The sequence below is a fragment of the Lissotriton vulgaris genome, chromosome 7 (genome assembly GCF_964263255.1).
Source record: "Lissotriton vulgaris chromosome 7, aLisVul1.2, whole genome shotgun sequence".
NCBI classification, from domain to species: domain Eukaryota; kingdom Metazoa; phylum Chordata; class Amphibia; order Caudata; family Salamandridae; genus Lissotriton; species Lissotriton vulgaris.
Window position 1 is genome coordinate 1365709089 of NC_141695.1, and position 22558 is coordinate 1365731646.

A 22558-nucleotide genomic window follows, 5' to 3' on the forward strand; every position below is an offset into this window, starting at 1 on the left:
CAATTCCTCATCTATACAGCAATCATTTACAGCAACCAACACATGTTTCGTCGTGCTGGATAAAGCACAATGACTTCCTCAGGGCTGTAATCCAAAATAAACAAACAATCAGAACCTTTCCTTAGTGTATTGAAATAATAAGAATACGTAAAAGGAATCCCATGTTGAAGATAAAAGTAAACCATATCCCAAGTGAAAGCATCACCCGAATATGTGATAAATAAAGTAAAAATCCACCACCTTACAATAAGGTACAACAGAAGACCTAACAAAAATCACCTTTAATTTCCTTCTAAGAATTTCATATGTCATTCCAATTTTAATCGTCGGATATTTCCAATATCATATCCTAAAAAATATATATATACCACACAGTCAAAGACCTCTTAAAATGCCCCAAAATGAGTTAATCATATTGCATACCCTAAAAAGAACTTCTAGGTATTCTAATAGCACAAAACTCAAACACTCATCTTTATATACAGTTTCATAACATATCCAAGTTATATTTCGAAGATACATCCATACTACTCTTACATGTGTCAAAATACCAACTGTCCGATCTCATCAAACTTTACCGTTTTAGAATGTCCAAGCGGCGCTAAGAATCCTATCCTCCAAATCAATATTCAATCTTCCAGTATTACTTTATTGTTCTCCTAAAATAAAATTATCATATTGTATATAACTATAAAATTACTTCCTACGTATTCCAATACTCTCAAAGTACAAATACTCCATCTACTCGCCCCATAGTTTCAAGAGGAAGGAACACTACTCAAGCTCCGCTCCTTCTAATTCAGTCACAACAGTCACTCCAGTATACAGAGCTGTAACAAGTTTTATAAGTAAAACTCTAGTATCCATCTACCAACTTAATACTACAATTCATTAAATCACAGGTCCCCTCAGGCAAAATTACTCACCATAAGTATTAAGGGTCGTGTACATCAACAGTTCCTCATGGTAATCGGCGTTCTACACCATCGCCTTCTTGAAATACCACTTATATACTATCTTTACACAAGCGCCATCTTGTAATGTGCAAAGTTCCTGTGCTACATATTGTTTATAGATCGCTCATAATCAACGATATATTTTGATCCGTCATATTCAATGTCTATGATCTATTTAATTAGACATCAAAGAAAATCCTATCGATTACGAGTTACGTCTGCGTATTCCTACATTCCGAGTTACTGCGTCGGTAATATGAATACCGCGATGTTCCTAAATCACAATAGGCGCCATTTTAGAGTAAAAAAGGAACCAATTGGGTTTAAAATTCAAATCTAATAAAAGTTTCCTATACTATTGATACTCCAAAATATTAATGAAAAGGTCCTAATCCACGTAAGAACTTATTATTAATAGTCATATTCCATATCTAAAACGTTTATATCAGTCGTCTTCAGTATCCTGAATATATTAAATCCGACATCAGTAATCTTATCCAATTAGAGTTGTGACTACGTATTCCTACATTCCAAGTCACAACAAAGATAATACCACGCTGTTCCTACCGCTCAATGGACGCCATCTTGGAGTATTAAAAGCAACCAATAATGTCAAAATTTAAATCCAATAATGTTTCCTGTCCTATTCGTGTTCAATAATACTGACAGAATCCTACTCCACGTAGGCAATAGTAGTCAATCCTACTCCACGTAGGCAATAGTAGTCAGTCAACATGTTCGTTATCAAAAAAAACGTTTACCTGATTATATTGGCATTAAGAATATTAATGGAAAATGCACACCTAAGCAGCTGCAGGGATAACAATTGTAGAGGAATTCTCAGAGGTGTAACTAGAGCCAAATTTGGGGGGTTGGGGGGGTGTAATTCTTCCAGCAATAGGCACTCTGCCTGAGACAGCTTCCTGGTCACACACACGGGCTTCACAGACCATTTACATGTGAACAAGGCTTTGTTGCTTTTCCCCCCCTCCATCTCCACTCTGGAGATGAAGGGGTGAAAAAGCAACAAAGCCTTGTTACGTTCACACGTAAATGGTCGTTTAAAGAGCTGTGAAGTACTCTGGTGTGCCTGTGTGTTTGACTGTCAAGCTGACTCAGCCCGGATTGACACACACAACAGCGGGGGGTGAGTGCGCTGAAGTCCTTTGAGCCCTATGGGCATTGCGCACCTGAGAATTCTCCAAAAGGAGATGAAGACCCCTCCAGGCGAAGACTAAGTAGCTCTTCTCCCCAGATAAAAGGGGCCCTCCAGAAGTCCGCATGCTAACAGCCCTTGAAGCACCACCCTATGCTCCTGCACACAAACAGACCACCTGTGCACTCTAGCCCAATCCGCACTATTTATCGAGCAACAGAGTGAAACAAAAAGTGGAAATCCCTGAAGAAGAGCCAGTGCAGGCAGCTGGGAAGTTTCCGTTGTTCTAAAGTTCCCAGAGCAACCTTTTCAGTACAGTTCAGCTTTGTACTGCTTTGGCTCCCTCAAGTGGCAAAGCAGTATAAGAATGTGAAAAATCAGTGACACTCTCTTTAAACCGGGTCAGCTGATTTTTAGGCAGTAGGGTACTGTCGGGCGCAATCGGTTTAAACCGATTTCCGGACAGCCTAAACCGAATACAAACCATTGCACTCAGACAGCCATAACTGATTGTCTGCTGCACAGTAGCATGGCAATCAATGGTTCAGCTGGTGCAGCGGTATGGGTGCCCAGCCTGCAGTTGATGAAAAAGTCTGGTGATTCACCTCTTGCCTAGTGTTTGGCTCTGTCCACCCTTCAGGGGTCGAGATGGTGTATGAGGGGTCCTGAGTTAACATCTAAGTAAGGAAGGATCAATTCCCACTCACTGTGTGATCTTGGTGTAAGCATGCTCAGACTTTCATAGGTCAAGGGTGTATGCTGTTCGAGGCATGAGGGCTGCTGAATTCATATCTGTGCATAGATCGCCGCCTAGTGTTGGGTCCGGATGATTGCACATTGTTGTGCTGGAAGAGTCTTCGAAGTATCACGAGATAGGTGGCTCCTCCCCTGGACTACAGTGCGCATGGGCATCCTCTCCATCCCCAGATTGTTTTTTTCCGCCATTGGGTTCGGATGTCTAATCTCGACTCCAGTTCAAAAACTTGTACTCTTTCTATTCCTAAGGCCAAAAGGCCTTCACAGCGTCGGTATTGTATCGTTCGGTGCCTGTCCCTTTCGGTTCTTCAATCGACGTAGAAAGAAGTAATTTCTGTCGACAACACAGGCCCAGACTACATCGACAATGGGACGGACCCCGTTTAAGCGGTGCCCCGTTTGTAATTCCAAATATTCGAACTTGGATGTGCACCCAGTGTGCAATACATGTTTGTCCCCCGACCACGACGAGTCAAAATGTTTCGCCTGCTCGAGGTTCCGCTCAAAGAAATCTATTAAACTTCGACGCGCGGCGAGGCAGTCGGCCCAACAGTCGGCACCAGCACCTGCGAACATCTTCGATGCCGGGGACGAGGAACTCTTCCAAGATGAGGAAGAAGAGGACGCTCCCGAAGAAATGTCGGAACCGGCGTCGGAGCAGGACTCCAATTTCGAGGTGGACGAGCAAGCCGAGGAATACGTCCACGACCAAGACGTCGTCGGGGTAGGGGACGACGATGAGGTCCTTGGGACCGTTGATGACGACTCCCGTGGAGAACCGAGTCCGCCCGCAGTTACGGGGCCTATCATTAACATTCCGCCCCCTCCGGCTCGGGTTGAGGCATCGCCGAAAGGCCTTAGCCAAGATCCTTCCTCACGGTCTACAGCCCCGCGCCAAAGCCAGGCTAAGACCCTTTCAAAGGAGCCATCGGTCGATTCTGCAAAACCGAAACAGACGGATCCGAAATCGAAACCGAAACTACTCAAGATGGTGGTCGGTTCGACGTCGACGCACGCTTCCTCTAAGGCTGTCGACGATCCTTCGGCGCCGAAGATGCCCGTCGGCTCCAAGACTGGGACATCGAAGCAGGCCTCGACCAGCAAGCACGTCGCCTCGAAGGGCTCGGCGTCGGCGCCGACGTCGATGACCAAACATGGCGAGAAGGGCAAAAGCCTTCAGTGTAGTAAAAGTCTCGAGCCACACCTCTCAGGACTCAAGGCTGGGCTTGGAAAACGGGTTGAACCCACGACCAAAGACGCCCCGAAAGTGTCGTCGACGTCCAAGGATGGAGGCGCACCGCGCCGGGAGCTCGATTCGACGCGGTCAAGCGAGCGGCCTACACAGGCGTCAAAGAAACCCGAAACAGCCGCTTCAGGTTCGAAACCCTGCGGGCTCGGCGCCAATAAGGTTTGGGCTTCCGCCCACGGCCCGCCCAAAGCATCTCGAACGCCGTGACACCGCCGAGGCTTCCAAGATGGCGAAGGTGTCCTCCCATGAACAGGTCGTCTATCACGAACCCTCTTACGACAACCAGGCAAAACTGTTTATTGACTCTGGGTGGGGCAGGCTTACCGTCCACAAGCGGAAGATCGCGCCTGAACATCCTTTGGAAGGTTACAGGATTCCCCTCAAAAAGAAGATGGTCTCTTCTACCTCTCCGGTTCTTGTTGAACCACTTCAGGACTATTCGCAACAAATAGTTCATTCTCCAGCACAGAGTGAGGAGGACTTGAATGTGGACTATGGCCAAATGGCCTACTCTTACAACACTGACACTGATCAGGATGTCTCGCATCAATGGGCAGGGGCAGGAGATCAAGGCGATGACCCTGATGACCCCCATACCACTCCGGACTCTCAGTCCTACAATGTTAAACCATCTCCAACTGAGGACACCGCGGTATTTAATGCATTGATAGAGCGGGCAGCCCTTAACCATGACGTCTAAATGCATGCCAAGCCAGTGGATGAAGATTTCTTATTTGACACCTTCTCCACATCTGAACGCTCCACTAAGTCTCTACCCATGCTTAAAGGGGTCCTCAAGCATGCCACAGACATTTTCAAGGAGCCAACCCAAGCCAGGGTTATCAACCCCCGGATCGACAAGAAATACAGGCCTGCCCCAGTGGACCCCACCTATATCAAAGGCCAGCTCCCCTTGGACTCCCTCGTGGTGGCTAATGCGCGCAAAAGGGCTAGCTCTCAATCCACTGGTGACGCTCCCCCTCCGGACAAAGAGTCAAAGATCTTTGAAGCGTCTGGGAAGCGTGTGGCAGCGCAAGCCGCTAACATTTGGAGAATAGCCAATACACAGGCCCTGTTGGCTAGATACGACAGGGCGCACTACGACACCCTAGAACAGTTACTGCAGCACATGCCTGATATGTACAGAGAAGCTGCAGAAATGGTTATACAAGAGGGGAAACTGATCTCCAATGCGTCAATCAAATGCGCACTGGACACAGCGGACACAGCAGCAAGGGCAGTAAATACTAGCGTAATGCTGCGACGCCATGCATGGCTGCGCATCTCAGGGTTTAAATCCGAAATCCAAAGTACTCTTCTCAATCAGCCGGTTAATCCGGACTTCCTGTTTGGACTGGAAGTTGACATAACACTTGAGAAAATTAAAAAGGACACTGAGACAGCGAAATCCATGGGGGCTCTCCAGTCCCAGCAGTTTCGGGGCAGTTCCTTTCGTCGCTCCGGTAACAGGGGAGCAACAAGAGGACAGGCTCTACAGCATTCCCAGTACGCCAAGGGCAACACGCAATCTACCTACACTAAAAACACCAGGGGTGGATACCGTGGGAACAGCGCCAAAGGGAGAGGCCGCGGCAATAACAACGCCAGGTCCTCCACTCCCAACAAACAGTGACTTCTTGTCACTGCCCCCTGACCACCTAACACCTGTCGGGGGGAGACTCCAGCAGTTCCTGCCACTCTGGGAAAACATCACAACAGACAGGTGGGTGAGACAACTTATCCGGTACGGCTATTGTCTAGAACTGACCTCCACCCCCCCCCCCCAACATACCCCCAAGAAACCGTCCTATGTCCGCAGAGCACACGCACTTATTGCTGCAAGAATTACTCTCCATGCTGCAAAAAGGAGCCATAGAACTCGTGCCTGTAGAAGAAAGGGGTACAGGGGTGTACTCTCTGTACTTCTTGATTCCAAAGAAGGACGGGTCCCTGCGGCCCATTCTAGACCTCAGACCCCTCAACCAATACATCCTTTCGGAGCACTTTCACATGCTAACCTTACAACAGGTCCTGCCGCTGCTCCGTCAGGGCGACTTCCTAGCCACCCTGGACCTCAAGGATGCATATTTCCACATTCCCATTCACCCAAGTCACAAAAAATATCTCAGGTTCACGATCAACAATCAGCATTACCAATCCAAAGTTCTGCAGTTCGGGGTCACTACTGCTCCCAGGGTCTTCACCAAGTGCTTAGCGACTGTGGCAGCGCACCCTCGCAGGCAAGGTGTTCACGTGTATCCCTACCTGGACGACTGGCTCGTTCAGGCCAAATCTGCCAAGCAGGGCGGCCGCGACATGTCGCGGACCATTCACCTCCTTCACAGTCTGGGGTTCTCACTCAACTACGCAGTCTCACCTGCAGCCCACCCATGTGCAACAGTACCTAGGGGTGACACTAAACACCCAGTCGGCCACAGCGCAGCCGAACCCGGCCAGGGTCAACAGCATGCAAATGCTCATCCGGAGGTTCCAACCTCAGCGATCCCTCCCAGCGCAGGTGTACTTGCAACTGATCGGCATGATGGCATCCTGCATATTCATAGTCCCGCACGCGAGGCTGGACATGCGTCCCCTTCAAGAATGCTTAGCCCGACAGTGGAACCAGGCTCATGGCCATCTAAAAGACCTAGTGTTGGTGACCGGTCGTGCTTACAACTCTCTGCATTGGTGGAATCCACAAAACCTTTGCAGGGGACGACCGTTCCAAGAGCCTGTCCCACAAATAGTGCTAACGACGGACGCATCCCTCCAGGGTTGGGGAGCGCATGTCCTCCACTACACAGTGCAGGGACTATGGACAACACAACAGCAGAGGATGCATATCAATGTGTTGGAACTGATGGCGATCTTCATGGCACTGAAGGCATTCAAGTTGCACTTGTGCAACAAGGTCGTGTTAGTCCGGACGGACAACATGACCGCCATGTATTACATCCAGAAACAGGGAGGCACGCACTCCCCACAGCTGTCTCACCTAGCGCAGAGCATGTGGAAGTGGGCCATTCAGAGGAACATCTTCCTCATGGCGGAGCATCTTCCGGGTGTCGACAACCAAATGGCGGACCTGCTCAGCAGGCACAGTCATCAGATGCACGAGTGGGAGATCCAACCGTCAGTGCTCCATCCATACTTCCAACGGTGGGGTCATCCAGACATCGACCTCTTCGCCACAAGCTAGAACGCAAAATGCCCAAACTTCGCCGCCAGGTTCCCACACCCGCAGTCTCAGGGCAATGCGATATGGATGAACTGGTCAGGCAGATTTGCGTGCGCTTTTCCGCCAGCCCCCCTCATACCTCTGGTGGCGCACAAACTGCGACAGCACTCCATGACACTCATCCTGGTTGCTCCAACGTGGGCACGGCAAGCTTGGTACCCAACGTTCCTGGAACTTTCAGTAGTGCCTCACCAGCGGCTGCGCCTCACTCCCAGCCTCCTCACTCAGAGCCATGGCGACATTCAGCACCCAGATCCCCAACAGATGAACCTTGCGATTTGGCTCCTGAGGTCATAGAGTTTGGATACCTGAACTTGAATGAATGAATAAAATATTTAATAGAGCGCACGATGGCCAAGCGGCTTCCTGGCGCTAGGGACCTGATCAAGAACTCAGCAGAGGGGACCCAGGGGAGTTTAAGAGGGGAATGCCTGAAGAAAGAGGAAGGTTTTAAGGGCTTTGCGGAAGTGAGAGTAGGTGGGAATGCCTCTTGAGTGCATGAACATCATCAAGGAGGCAAGACGACCTACTACCAGGGCCTGCTATGCAGCCAAATGGAAGCGGTTTGTTATTTACTGCTCCAACAATAACATTAATCCGTTGGACGCATCTACGCAAAACATCATATGTTACTTGTTGCATCTGTACCAATGCAACCTGGCATACAGTTCCATCAGGATCCATTTGGCGGCCATAGCCGCTTACCTTCAAAACAGGCAGCACCTTTCCGTTTTCAGGGTGCCTGCCGTTAAAGCCTTTTTAGAAGGACTTAAGAGAGTAATCCCTCCCAGACACCCCCCTTCACCAGTCTGGAACTTAAATATCGTTCTCACCAGACTCATGGGGCCACCCTTTGAGCCACTCCATTCCTGTGACATACAGTTCCTTACCTGGAAGGTGGCCTTCCTAATAGCTATTACATCGCTGCGGAGGGTCAGTGAGCTGCAAGCCCTCACGATTCAGGAACCCTACCTGCAAATTCATGCAAATAGGGTGGTGCTTCGGACCAACCCTAAATTCATGCCAAAGGTGGTTTCGCAGATCCACCTTAACCAAAATATAGAACTGCCAGTTTTCTTTCCTAACCCTGACTCAGTGGCAGACAGAGCACTGCACATCTTGGATGTCAAAAGGGCTCTCCTGTATTACATCGACAGGACAAAAGACTTTCAAAAGACTAAACAGCTGTTTGTTGCCTTCTCTCCACAACATAAAGACAACCCCATCTCCAAGTCAGGTATAGCCAGGTGGATTGTTAAATGTATCCAGATCTGTTATCAAAAGGCTAAGCGCACATTAACAGTTCCCCCTAGAGCGCATTCCACACGCAAGTTAGGGGCTTCCATGGCTTTCCTGGGTAACATTCCTCTAGAGGATATATGTAGAGCAGCCACATGGACCACCATACATACATTTACCAAGCACTACTGCTTAGATGTACACTCCAAACAGCAAGCTGCTGTAGGACAGGCTGTTCTCAGAACTCTCTTTCAGACTGCTGCTGCTGGCACGGGCACCCGCCGGTAAGGAGGAAACTGCTATTTATTCTATGCACAGATATGAATTCAGCAGCCCTCATGCCTCGAACGGAATATGCTACTTACCAGTATGCATCTGTTCTTGGCATGAAGGGCTGCTGACATTCATATCGCCCGCCCTCCTCCCCGGTGCCTGTCGCAGCTGTAGCTCTCAAAATCATTTTCACACATGGTCATCACTTTCAGTATTACACTCCATCTCTGCCACAATGGCTAAAAACAATCTGAGGATGGAGTCGATGCCCATGCGCACTGTAGTCCACGGGAGGAGCCACTTATCTCATGATACTTCGAAGACTCTTCCAGGACAACAATGTGCAATCATCCGGACCCAACACTAGGCGGCGATCTATGCACAGATATGAATGTCAGCAGCCCTTCATGCCAAGAACAGATGCATACTGGTAAGTAGCATATTCCTTGTTGCTCGTGAGAAAACGGATTTGTAAAGGGATGACTGAAGCCCCAGTCATCCCATAACGCAGCTCATTAGAAACCAGCATGAGGCTCCCTGGCACCTTCAGTGTATTCCAGCCACCCTGGTCAGTAGGGAAAACGAGAGCCTGGCCTCAATGAGTTGTTCCAAATAGTAGCGGATTTGCCTACTCTTCTCCTTTGTGAAAGTTGACACAAACATTTTTGAGAGTATAGACCAATGACTATTCTTTAAAAAAATTGTTACACTTTTAAAAAAAAAGGATTCACAGACCAGTGAGCAGCAGACCCCAGCAGGCTGCTATCCCTCTGCTGGCTGCAAATCGTAGGGAGTTGCATTTGCAACCTTTCTGAAAATTGTGACCGTTTACGATTCGATATTTTGTGACCCAACCTATTAGTGCATAGATTGGATGGCATACTGACCACACTGGTGGTAAATTACTACCAGTGCAGAGCGCATCGGATCCTTATTCCTATCCTGCAGAGAGGCTGCAAACACATGCAGAAGCTGAGCAGCTCGAAGAGGCGAGACTCTGGCCCAGCGGGTTTCCCTGCTTTGCCAGTCTCTGCTCACTTTTAGGAGGTAACCTCGAATCGTGGATGCTCCTCCTAGCATATTGAAGTGTGCCATTCATGAGATAATAGAATAATTATGTCTCAGCTCTCTGCGCCACCTATTGGCGAAACTCCGAGTTGTCCGAGGCCCATTTATTTTTCAGGGTGGAACCTGTATTTAAATTAATTTGTGTTAAAATGTTGCCGAGGAGACAGTCACTCGCAAGACATAGTAATTTACATTGGAAGCTTCCAGCAGTTAAGGGGTCCCTAGCAACTCTCACCTATTGTGACCAGCTCCTGGTGACTGATAAAGCGACAGACAGTAATGATTATGCATGCTGTTAAAGTACAGGGGAGAGGCGCGGCCAGGTCAGATATATGCATTCACGAAGTGTGTTTTCCTGGGAATAAAGCACTTAGCAAAATCGTCCTTTTATTTTACCAAATTCATGTCTTTGCAGTCACGAGTGATAAGCAGACCTGGATTGAAGTTGTGCTATCTGCACTTGTTTTTTTTGTTCAAGAAAGCTTATTTTGTTACTGCCCATACTATGCCTGGCCTCTGTGCTGGAGCCCACTGCCAGTGCAGTGCGAGTGAAGCTTGCATTGCTGCTGCCGGTTATGTACCTGTTCTTTATGTGCAAGTAAAGTTCCCTGTGCTGTTGCCTTTGCTGGGCCGGTTTTTCTGTGATTAAACCTTATGCTACTGTTACCTAGGTGCCTTTGGTCTGTGCACGAAGCAAGCTTGCACAGCTGTTATCCGAAAGTTTCCTGTTGTGTACCCGAGGGTAGCTTTCACTGCTGCTGCCAAAGCTGAACCTGTTCTGCATGTTTGAGGGGAGTGCACGAATGCCGCACATGCGTTACCTGTTTGTGTTGCGTGCTTTTGAAACTATAACTCTCACCCATGTTGAACTTTACTTCCACTGACTGCATTTTTGTTAAAAAGAGGAGTGTTTGGGCTGAATGTGTTTAGCTGCTTTTAGGGATCGGAATGCTCTTGGTTTTAGGAGGTCCAGCAAGACAGCAGCAACTGGTGAGCGGTGACCCAGATACCTTCCTGTGCTAGAGCCTATAAGATGGGCTGCCCACGCCTCTACCACTCTGTTTCTTGCCAATAACCTGCCACCTAAGAATGGAGTGCTGGCAGTTTTTACATGGCCTCGAGAGGTGGGAATTTGGTTGTAGAAATTAGGCCCTGGAACATCTAATTACTGCGTTAATTGTATAAACAAGCAGAAAGCTTTGCGTGCGCGTGTGTATGTGTATGTGTGCGTATATAATATATATTTCTTTTAATGCTTGCTGGCTTAGGGAAAGGCTTAAATTCTGTTGCACAACTTTTCATGTAAACCTTCTGCAAGTGCAGCATTTATGGAAGTATGAATTGTGTGCAAGGAGGTGGTGATTGGTGCTAAGACTGTTAGGTTAGCAAGTGCTTAATTTGTAAAAAAAAAAAAATGCCAGAGCTCTCGTCAGGAGGCCAATGCAGCTTGCACCTCACATTGCCCCTGCTATGCTGCCAATGATAGAAAACAACACAACTTCTAACCATCACACACCCACTAGTGTGACAATTCGAACTATTCCAGGCCCCCAAAGCTATAGAAATGGCTTGGGCGGCAGGTAATAGTAATTGATAATTAGGGCTCCCTGTTTTATGATATTTATGTTGTTAACCTTTCTGTCTGTATTTACCCATATTCATTTTGTGACCATCTTATTGGTATATGGTAATAAATACCATATTGGTATTGATACATATTGGAATTGATCGATATTTATTTTGTGTTTTGAGAATAAATGTAGTGATAAAATGGTATATTTCCACATTTATTTAAATGCTAAACATGCTCTCATACTTAAATGCCTGTCCCGTTTTAGCAAATTAAACAGCCAAATATAGAATATACTACACCCACAGGTAAATCTCAGCATTATACAATAAATATATGTTAACATATGCCTGTATTTAGGGAAATCTCAGCCTGTTTTTGAACTCCCCATGCTGTCTATCAGCTTATCTGCTGTCCTGGATTCACAAAAGACAGCATGGGGAGCCAATCACAAGCACAATATTCAGTATTTTTACACTTTTAAAAATAATTACACACAGGGAAAATATTATTTCTGCCTTTAGTTATCTGTAAAACAGAAAACTGGAAGTGTTATTTTCCGTGTATATTGAATTAATAATTAACTGTTGTGGTCCTCTAAATAATTAGCCAGACAGTGCCACCTTGTGGCAGACTGTCACAAGCGCCAGTGTTGACAATTAAGTGCCGGTGGTGCTGTGCACCAGAAACCACTGGCTTCAATTAAGCACTGCAGGCAACTCTTAGTGTTTTGCTAACAGCCGCAGCTTCTGGATTTCAGAAAACTGGCATTTCACCCTTCCGATCTTTTCCTAATGCCCGACGCGTTTCGGAGCAAGTTTGTTCCTTAATCATAAGCTTTAACTGAACAGTGCCGAGCAGTGTGCCGAGCTTCCCAAACTTTTCTTTATATTGCCCAGTGACATAATTTTCCTCTCTCGGGTGAGAAAATTTCTTGAGGCTTGCGAAATTCCGGTTTTCCGAAAATAAAGATTTGGTGAAATCAGCTGTTGTAGGAGTGCGCCCTTACTTGTGGACACAAATGGTAGTATATTACACGGCCGTCCAGCCTTGAAGGACAGCACCACCCTGGAAATGAATTGGGTCCCGCAGTGGTTTGAATTATGCAAACTTCTTGGTGGCACTACAGTGATGGAATTAAACCGTGCGCTTCTCCTTTCTGAGGCCCACTGGAGGGTTTTCACAATTTTGGATTCAAATATACAGATTTGGCAGCGGAACCTATTGAAGGGAAAGAATGTTCCCAAACACTACAAAGGCCAGCATGCCTCAAGAAATATACTCACCTGAGAGAGGGAAATTATGTCACTGGGCAATTTAAAGAACTGTTTGGGAAGCTCTGCCCACTTCAGTCAAAGCCTATGATTAAGGAGCAAGATGACTCCGAAACGCGATAGGCATTAAGAAAAGATCAGGAGGGTGATATTCTGGTTTTCCCAAAATAAAGATTTAGTGGAATCTGCTGTTGTCGGAGTGCGTACTTGCCTGTGGACACAAATGGTAAAATATATACACACATAGTCAAGGTACATAAATGTGGAGCTAAGTCTAGAAAACCTATACTTACCGTTCAATATTTGGACCTCAATATTTGCCCACCTCGATATTCTAACTTCGAAATTCAGGGTGCATACCAAACCAGAATGAACTGCATGGTTAACTGCATAACCAGGTGGGCCTTCCAGTCTTTCAAATAGTCTCAGGACTCCTCACCATGTGTTCAATGATCAAAGACTGGAGAATCTGAACACTTTTGGCCCATTGTGAAAGCCAGAGTATAATGTTTGTCAATTAGAAGTTATTTTACGATATATTGTGGATGTTGGTACTCTGGAGACAAGGGACACAAGAGAGGAAATAACATACCTCTCAGGAGAAGCAATGTTTTTAACTGCAGAAGAGTAAGTTGAAGTACAAACAGAAATTGATATCATTTTTCACTGGGTATGGGCAGAGGAAATGACATCTTGGCCCGTGTTTTTAGGAACACATGTAATTTCTTTCATACTAGTCACATACGGGCTTACTGGACTGACAGATTCCAGCCCCAACACCACCATGGTAGGTCCTAGTCGTGAGAAGTATCTGAAAAGACAAAACTTAACTAAGACTACCACTCACCACAGAATAATTTAGTATCCCATTAAGCTAGAACTTGATGGTTGTGGGATAGGATGGAATTGTTGAGGCTGGGTGTATAGTATGTTCTCTTACGGTTGTGGTATGATTGACTACTGGAGAATGGCCGCCTGGCAAAAGCTAGTCAGAGGTGGCTTTGGATAGAGCATAGGTGGCTGTGCCTCTACAGGACAAGGCAGGGAACACACAGAGTAATATGCCCTTTCATGGGTAGGGCCTGTCTAGCATCTTGATGCTACATTGTCTAAACTTACTGAGGCACCTGACAGGTAGACGTTGCCTGAAAGACAGGGACTCGTGGGGGTAGGGGCATGATACAAGGCAACGATTAGCAAAGCCCCAAAAAGTGTCTTTTTTTCGAGAGGGACTGAGCACCTAAGCACAGGTCGTGGGGCTGATGGGGAAGTGGCTGGATGCTTGTGTGTTCAAACAAGTCTGGCTCTTGTACAGGTATAATTTGGAATCGCAGCCTAGATTGTGTTGAAATGGTTACATGCTGTGTCTGAGTTGGAGGGGATGCAGCTGTAATTGGCTCGGAAGAGTTTTTGTGCAGTGTTTGCAACCGAAGAGTTGGGGGCATGCTTCGTTTTGATGCAGTGTCTGCTGTGGCTCGACTGGAATCAGTGCATGCCGTGATTGGAGTGGGAGGGTATTGTGCCATGGAGACAAATGGTGGGTGGCTTCAAACCGATTACACTTACCACACGCCTTTGTGGGATTGAGTGTTGGTTGGTGCTCCTTGGCAGGAAAAACAGGGAAGTGGTAAATGGTGGGCAATGCAAAACCGATTGGAATCCATGTTCTGTTTTCTTTTCCCCGCAGGAGCCCAATCATGTTTTTGAGCCAGTACCGGTTGTTTCGGACTCTGCGGATGAAGACTCCCTAGGGGCACCGCCCTTGAAGCGAGCCTGTGTCTCTCAGAAGGAGCGACGAAAGACCACAGATACTTAACACTCCTTCTCAGGGTGTGGCAGAGCACTGCTGCGGGTCTGTCCTGGCTTTTGAGCTGTTCTGCTATTGTGAGTTCAGGGACAAAAGATAGTGATGCATAAAGGATGTTGTGTACCTCTGTGATCTACAGACTTTATCAGTTGGAATCTCTGCACCCCGGTCTTTCAGGTAATATTTTTCTCCTGATTGGCACAATGTGCTATTTTGCTTTTAAATTTGATTCACATGTGGAAAAGATATGCTCTGGCCATGAGTCTCGTGATGGAGTAAGGGTGGGGAAAAATTGTCGTTTCGAAGATCAGAGGATTTCTGAATGAGGAACTCTTAATTCCTTGGGCATTACTCACCTGGCTGTCATGGGATTTTTGAAAGGTTCTTTACTGAGGTATTACCTTTTCCTCTCTCTAGTGTAGGACACTCCATGCCCATTGAGCAGGCATTACGAAGCCAGCTTCCAAATTCATGTGCATCTAGTTTGAGATGCTATTTAGAACCATTTAAAAGCCTGACCCATTCACACACTAAAAGGTTAGCCGAGATTTATTTTTTGTGATAATTTACCTCAAAGGTGTAAAATGTAAGATTTTTTTTTCTCCACAACTTTGATACTTAAGGCTAGTGAGTCAGTCGAGCTGTTCTTCGCAGTCCACTGAATAACATGATCAAAAATGGGCCCTAATTGTACACCAGGTTTTCTTGGTTAGCCACCCGGCTGTGAAGGAGGGATGCCCAAGTTAATTTTGAGTAAGTTATTGACGGACTTCTGAGTGCCAGTTTTGTAAGGGAAGGTGGGATGATGGCTAATAAGGTTTTCATTATTGGTGCGCAGCTTGTTCGCATCACCAGCATTTCTACTATTCAGACACCCTCTAAGCAGGTCATGGTTAGTGGGCCAGTCCTTCAATAAAGATTTCCTAATTTATACTGTGTGCTGAGGCACACCAGAGTGCCTCTAATGGACCTGTACTTCTCGTTTAAATAGCATAGGAAAAACAGTGAGTGTCTCATCCAAGCAGGCACAGAAAAAATTGTCCTGAAATGTCCATCCAGGGATGTGCATTTTCTTAACATGTCCCATTAGAAAGGACAGTAATTATTTTGAAACAGAGCTAGAAACCAGTGCGTAAGCATGGTGGTTGGAATGCTACTTGGGGTAGCTCTTTCGAATCAGACCAGCCTCCAGATGGAGTGAAGTTGGCGTTGTTGTACCCTGGCTGGCGCAATGGGATGGGAAACAGTATGTAGTGATGACAGAAGACAAAGTAGATTCAAGTAGTTTAATTTCTAGAATGAGGTTCCCACATGCGAGCGCTTGCGTGCGTGCGTGCAAGCACCACAGAGAGAAGAAGGGCAACTGTCACTCTGAATCAACACTTCTCTTCATTTTAGTTGAGTCTCGTGCAGCAGCCATTAGAACTGGAATGTCCTGTAGATCGAAAGACTTCAGTTACCTTCCATTTTAAAAATGAGCTATACCCATTCCAATGGAGCTTTACTATGAGACAATAGATAAATCATGGACTCTTGTCTGATTTAAAATTCAGTATCTGCTTCACCACATACTTTTTTTTATCATGTTACTATTCATAGCTGCCTTGAAAGGGCCCTACCCAAATGACCAAAGTAAACACTCCTGGGATTAACTTGTAAATTCCATTGACAATTTACATGGAAATCCTTTTGAAGATAGAACCCTGTGTATGTGTAATTACCTGGACCCACAGCACTGTTGTATCCACGCTAGCCTTAGCAGGCCAGAGGAGAGGGTAGTTACAGCCAACACAAGCGTGGGAGTGACCACCACATTTTTTTTACTCCCCAAATATTCCACAGCTGTCTAGCACCATTGTGCACTCAAAAACACTGAGAACGAGGCAGTATCATGCTGGATTGTGTAACTGGTTGTTTATTGATAGTGCAGAGTCGCTCATTGCGGATTTCATAATCAACAGACTGGTATTTATTTCAATGAGAGTCAAAGGATACATCCCTAAAAAAGCCTACCAACACTTTGCTTCAAACTTTTGACACAGCTATGGTGGAAGAGCTGGTCTTGCAGTTCATATGTGGTTTAAAATCCTGTGCACAAGACTTGGTGAACAGAATCCCATTTTCACCAGCTTGCTTTGGAGGAGTCCAGCACATGTGTGTACTGTTAAAACATATTCTATTGAGGATGCCATTTCTTTTTGTACTCTATAACATTTGCTTTTTGCTTACTTTAAAAGAAAAGGACAATTTATTATGTACAGCGGACGTTCTCAAGCTACGATGGTTCATGACTTTTCTGGACTAGATGTGATTTTTTTTTTGTCTAAACCCGACTATCTCTTTTGGATTACTGATTCTTCCAAGACGTTTGGTAAGACAGCGTTATTGTCAATTTAGTATATTGGTGCTGTGTACAGTTACCTGGATATTTTGAGGAGGAAGGCTGATGGTTCTCCTTCTCCCCTTCTCAAATGTTTCACAACATCAATATTTGAAATTGCAGTTCCTAATTGACAAGATCATTCAATTCACAAATTGGCTCGTGTGGATATCAATCAATCTCCTTTTCGTTCCTTTTATTAGTCTTGAGGTCTATGTGTTAGAGGGTGGTAGGTCCCCACCCATTGTCGTGTGTAAAACCAGCACTTTTTGTAATGTATTATTCAGTCAAGGAATACACAATAAAATGTGTGAAATAAGTTCTTATTTTTTTACAAGCTGATTTGACTTTGTCGTCATTGCGTTTGTAAGTGGTCATACTATTTTTTTCCATTCTCGTGTAGCTTTTCTTTAGTCTCTGTTGTAAAACTTGCTTTTTTGCTCTTCAGAGAACAGTGTTTGCCAAGAACTCAAGCTATTTCTAGGTACTTGTACCAGGGCAACTTAGCCCGTTAAACTCATTACTGTTCAATCTTTTCTCTGGAAGGTGCCATGTTTTGGTCTTTTGTCACCGGCATGTGATTTTTACAAGGTCAGGCGTTATAGTGTCAATCTTTTTTTACAAAAGTGAAACCCACCCGTTCACGGCCAAATACTTTATTTCAATGGCATATTTTTTCGTGAGTAAATAGATAATAATGATATATCGTTTTAATGTTTTAAATGAGAATCTGTCACATTTTCATTGTTATCTAGACATTTTGTTCAGCAGTAAAAAAAATATATAGAGAGACCGAACACCCGTACTGTGAAAGACTATTTTACTGGGAACATTTCTTCCTGTGTTATTGCAACAAAGTTGTGCTGTGCCACGGGTTGAGTACATATGAAGGAATTGCAAAAACACTAGCAACACATGGTTATGACTGGAACCTTGTATCAGCAGGTCAGTTTTCACTCTAAAGAGGAGGTTGTGCATTTAGAGGGTTTGGAAAACTAGTACTGGCAGTGCTAATCGTTTTCGTTTGTATTAATTAACCGATACCAGCCTTGATAACTCCATTTTATAGAAACTGTATTATTTATTCATATTTTTATCTCCGTGATTACACGGTCCACTAACAAAAAACATTCATTTATCAGCTTTCGTTTTGCTGCAGTTTGTTTAGTGACCACTAGATGGCACTTAACTTCAGCAAACGGGTGATAACAGTGGCTCTGGATGCAATGGTCCTGTTTGTAGCAGGAAGAAATGAAGATCTCCACAGACGGCGAAACCTGAAAGCTCCTGTAGGCAGGCCAACCACAGAAATGGAGGGAAAGCTTCATATAAGAGCAAGGCAGCAGAGAAGCCATCCAGTCTTCAGCCAGGATTGACTCCGTGCACTATTATATACAAAGCTGTCTCAAGGGTAAGGACACGGCAGACAAAGCAGGAAGACAGTGGCAGTATGTAAACATATGTGATTGCACCATACAAAAAATATTACTGAAAAGGCAAACTTCAGATTTGAGGGGTGACGCTCATAAGGGGCATGACCACACTTGTTTGTTGACTTCCTCATGCCTGGGACAGCTGAAAAGAAGGAGTAAACAGGCCTAAGGAGTTAACAGACACCCTATTGGCAGCTAATACTCCATACAAACATAGCTGCCAAGGTTTCAGATCGCTTATGTGTGACATTTTCATAATTCAGTATAATTATGAGTGACTTTCAACGAGTATGAGTGACACTTTGTTATCAGCAAAAATCAAGCAATGAAGACGAGGAAAACATATCAATATTAGAAATTACACCCGTTCAAGTAATGAGAAACTGGGGAGCTTCTAAAACTGCTGCTAAGCACCAGAAATGGAAGGGCCCTAACCGACATGTCAGACAGACCTTACACTCGTTGAGTACTCTGCACCTGTTACAATTTACAAAGAAACATTCGTATTGTACAGGCAGGTGCTGCACAGTCACTGAAGCTGATTTCTGGCGCTGAACTAGAACTGTTTGGTTATAAGAGGGCCGGCCAGTGTGTCAGACGATGGGCAGCCTCCGAATATGGCCGCTGATTATCACTTTGTTGTGCATCTGAACTGGCAGACCACCGCAGCCCGGCACTTTTAAGTGTGCACATGTGCCAACAGTACAGGCACCCCTGTCACACTGTACACTTTCCACGAGGTGATGCCGAGATGGCAAGCTAATTGAAATGTTGTTGACCCTCCAGTGTCAAAAACATAAATTGTAAATCGGATCTGCAAGTTTAAAGTGTCTCGGGTGAGGGGGCTGGGGCCCAGGATAAAGGGGAGAGCTCGCTATGTGAGATGGTGCTTCGACCCCTCTAAAGACCAAAAACATCCAGTGCGCGCGCTACAGAGCCCCTCCACCAGCACAGACATAGTTTGTTGGCCCCCAGCTTATTTCAGACGCGGGGCAGAGAGTATGAAAATTATTAGTACAGCCACAAGCACAAAGGGCATCGGTTTCACGGGAGGCTGTTGCGGTTGTTACAACCATGGAGAAAATTGTGTGTGGGGGGGGGGTTGGGGCTGGAAGGTCAGACGAGACAGAGGACGAGAGCATAGATAGCCAAATAAGAATAAAGGAGAAGGGAAAGTGGATAACTACGAAATTGACAAAATCGAATTATGAAACACATTTAGTTATTTAGCACACTTGCCTGTCATCCATAAATGCGCGCCCTGACAGGGAGATTTGGAATCGGTGGCTTCTATAAAAGAACCCGCTCTCTAGTCGAGAGAAACCATTCAAAATCACACCCGGTTGGCTTTACTTAACCTAGCTGCAACAACGAGAGGCTGAAAAGAGGAATGTACTCTACGTAAGACTTCAATATACTGAAAAAGCATACTGTACAATCAGAGGAAATTAAATAAAATTTGCAGTACTTAGAATTAATTTTCTCTGCAGCGTGCCGTAGAAAACGCAGCCTGGACCGGGAGATCAGTTTCACGGGAGGCTGATGCGGTTGTTACTTTATTTTCTTTTCTTACATTGTTCCTCTCCCTTGACCCAGAGAGGTAAGATCACAGCACCTCAGTCAGCGCGTGCTATTAAAAACTAAGCGATTTAACAAAAGCAGACAAAACCTGACTCCACCAGGCCTGCCTCGTGGCCGAGGAGCGAGTGCCGCGCCGCATAAGAGAGACTTGAGTTTCCCAGTGCCTCCACTTAGATTTCCTTGCCGCTTCTGCTTTCTTCCAATGGATGTGACGGCACAGTACCACCGGCACATCCGGATTATTAATCCCGGCCCCCATGGTGCCTCAGTGATTGACAGCAGTATCGAATGCTGAGAGGTCAGCCCCTCTCTCCCCCTGCAGATAGTGTGATGAGTAAGCCCCGAGCCGCCGGTGTTCTGAGAATCATTGGGTCCCCGTGAGTGGCTGCCCCCCCTACGTCACAGGGTACAATGATTCTCAGAACCAAGCTATTATCCGTCGCTCCCCCATGGCGGTTTGCCCCCCCTACGTCACGGGGGCGGAGCCGTTCTGGCGCTTTAGTGTAGGGCGGAGCGGCCCCCGCGCGGTGTACTCCGCAGAGCGTTGCCTACATTGACAGTGCGGCCCCTTCGACCAGGTTTAACTCCCCCCCATGGCCTGCTTGCGTGGTGGAGTGCTCCGGGGAAGCGGCGTACTGGTGTTGCGCCTTCTCCCGCTGCAGAGTCTGTGGAAGGCTCGGTGCACGAGGCTTCATGGCGGAGCCAGACAAGTGCAGGCGTGAGTCGTCATAATTCAAGCACGCTTCAATAGCTCAGTTGGGAGAGCGTTTGACTGCAGAGCTGGAGGACCCGGGTTCAATCCTGGGTTCGGCATAGTTGCAATTTCGGCTTTTATTTTAATTTTATTTATGTATGTATTTATTTATTTATGCGATTTTATATAGCGCGGACTTTACCCGAAGGTGTCAGAGCGCTTCACTTTAGGACCAGTAATGATACAAGAGGAAACAATTGCAAATTAACAAATTACAAAAGCAAACGTTAAGTTACATGATAAAAAATGACAATAGTGAGCAACCAAAATACATGAGGTAGCAATCGGTACATTACAGGAGAAACAAGCACTGGCGTTGCCAATAGGTTTCGCCTTTGGAAAGTTGGAGCTATTGGTTTTGTAAATGACATTTTATATTTATATATTGTTATTGACAATGCCAATAACGATATATAAATATAAAATGTCATTTACAAAACCAATAGCTCCAAATTTCCAAATGCGAAACCTATTGGCAACGCCAGCGCTTGTTTTAAATGACGCGGCATGGCACAGCTAAATTGGCCGCAACACCCCGCTGCGCCATTTCCTTGTAATTATAGCCCCCTGTTCCTTCCTTCCCTCCCAGGTGAGGGTCGTCCCCTGCTGATCCTGGCGAGTGCGCGGGGTCAAAGGTTGCGTTTCACTCAGTGAAAGGCAGTAAATAAACTGGAACAGCCTCTAAATCAGCTCCCACCAAGAGGTGAGTGACGGGGGGGAGGGGCTCAGAAGGAGGGGGCCAGCCCCGGCAGGGGGCCCACGGAGCGCTGCAGGACAGGCCTTCCGGATGGAGGCCGGAGCCAGGTGAGCAGGGCGAAGATCGTGGTGTCAAGGTGCATTATGGTATATTTAGTGGATTGCATTGTTTGGTTCATATTTTGTAAACGGCCCGTGAGATCCCCGGGGCCAGTGTGGCGGGAGGAAGCCAGGCAGGACTTGCAGTTAAAGTTCACCATCAGGCATCCGATCTCTAAACAGAAACAGCAGGAAAGCCCGTCGGCATAGCTCAGTGGGTTAATGCGCCTGAAAGTGAGATGTATCTGCAACCTGCAGCTTACACGCTGGAGGAGCCACTTGGGCCTTTCATCCTTCTGAGGCTAATAAAATGCTGCGCTCCAAGTTTGTATTATAAGATGACTCGCTCTTTGCAGCATTTCAAAGATAAAACTTGTAGCTGCGAGCACTACATACAAAACCTTCCATGCTGCACCCAATTACCCCACAGAGGCCAATGTACAAGCAACAGGCTACGAATCCTGCACCACGAAAAGCGCCCAGGGGGTCAGTGAAAACGGTAGCGCTTCCGTGACCAGGACAGGGCCAGGAAGCGCTAGACATACACAGAGTAGCCACTCAAGAAGTGAGGAAGCGCTTCAGGCCACAAGGGGGTACGGGTAGCGCTATGTAAATAATATTAAAAATGCATCTGATGCTCTGACGAACGGGGCAGACTTGGGGGGCAGGTGGGGGATGACTCCGCCTCCTTAACGTGGCACTGGGGGCAGTCGGTAGGTAGGCGCCAAGGGATGTGCTGAGAGCCTCCCGGGCACTGTGGCCCTCACGTGGGCACCGGCTGCTGCATGGTGTTCGGGCACAACAGAACGGAAGCCACGCCAGTGCAGAGTCGACTCTAGTCTATTGTAGGCAGAAGGGGAGACTGGCCCTGCAGAGGGGGAGTGGGGGTACAGACAGGAGGATGCTCATGTACCGGCATGATGGGGGCGGGGTAAGAAGAGGGGTGACGGGCACGAGAGATGCAGGATAATCAAAATCAAAAGGAGCACCGCCAGCTGGACACAGGAGGAGAGGGTGACAACACCCGCA

General features: G+C 46.4%; 1 protein-coding gene across 1 annotated transcript in view; it reads left to right on the plus strand.

Annotated features, from left to right (window-relative positions):
* The window catches only part of BCL7C (BAF chromatin remodeling complex subunit BCL7C), a 102384-nt gene extending 85099 nt beyond the window's left edge, over positions 1–17285 (plus strand). The window contains exon 6 of the mRNA XM_086932061.1: positions 14467–17285. Coding sequence (XP_086788187.1) covers positions 14467–14595 — 129 coding nt within the window. The 3' untranslated portion in view covers positions 14596–17285. The remainder of the gene's footprint in view (positions 1–14466) is intronic.
* The last annotated feature ends 5273 nt before the right edge of the window (positions 17286–22558 follow it).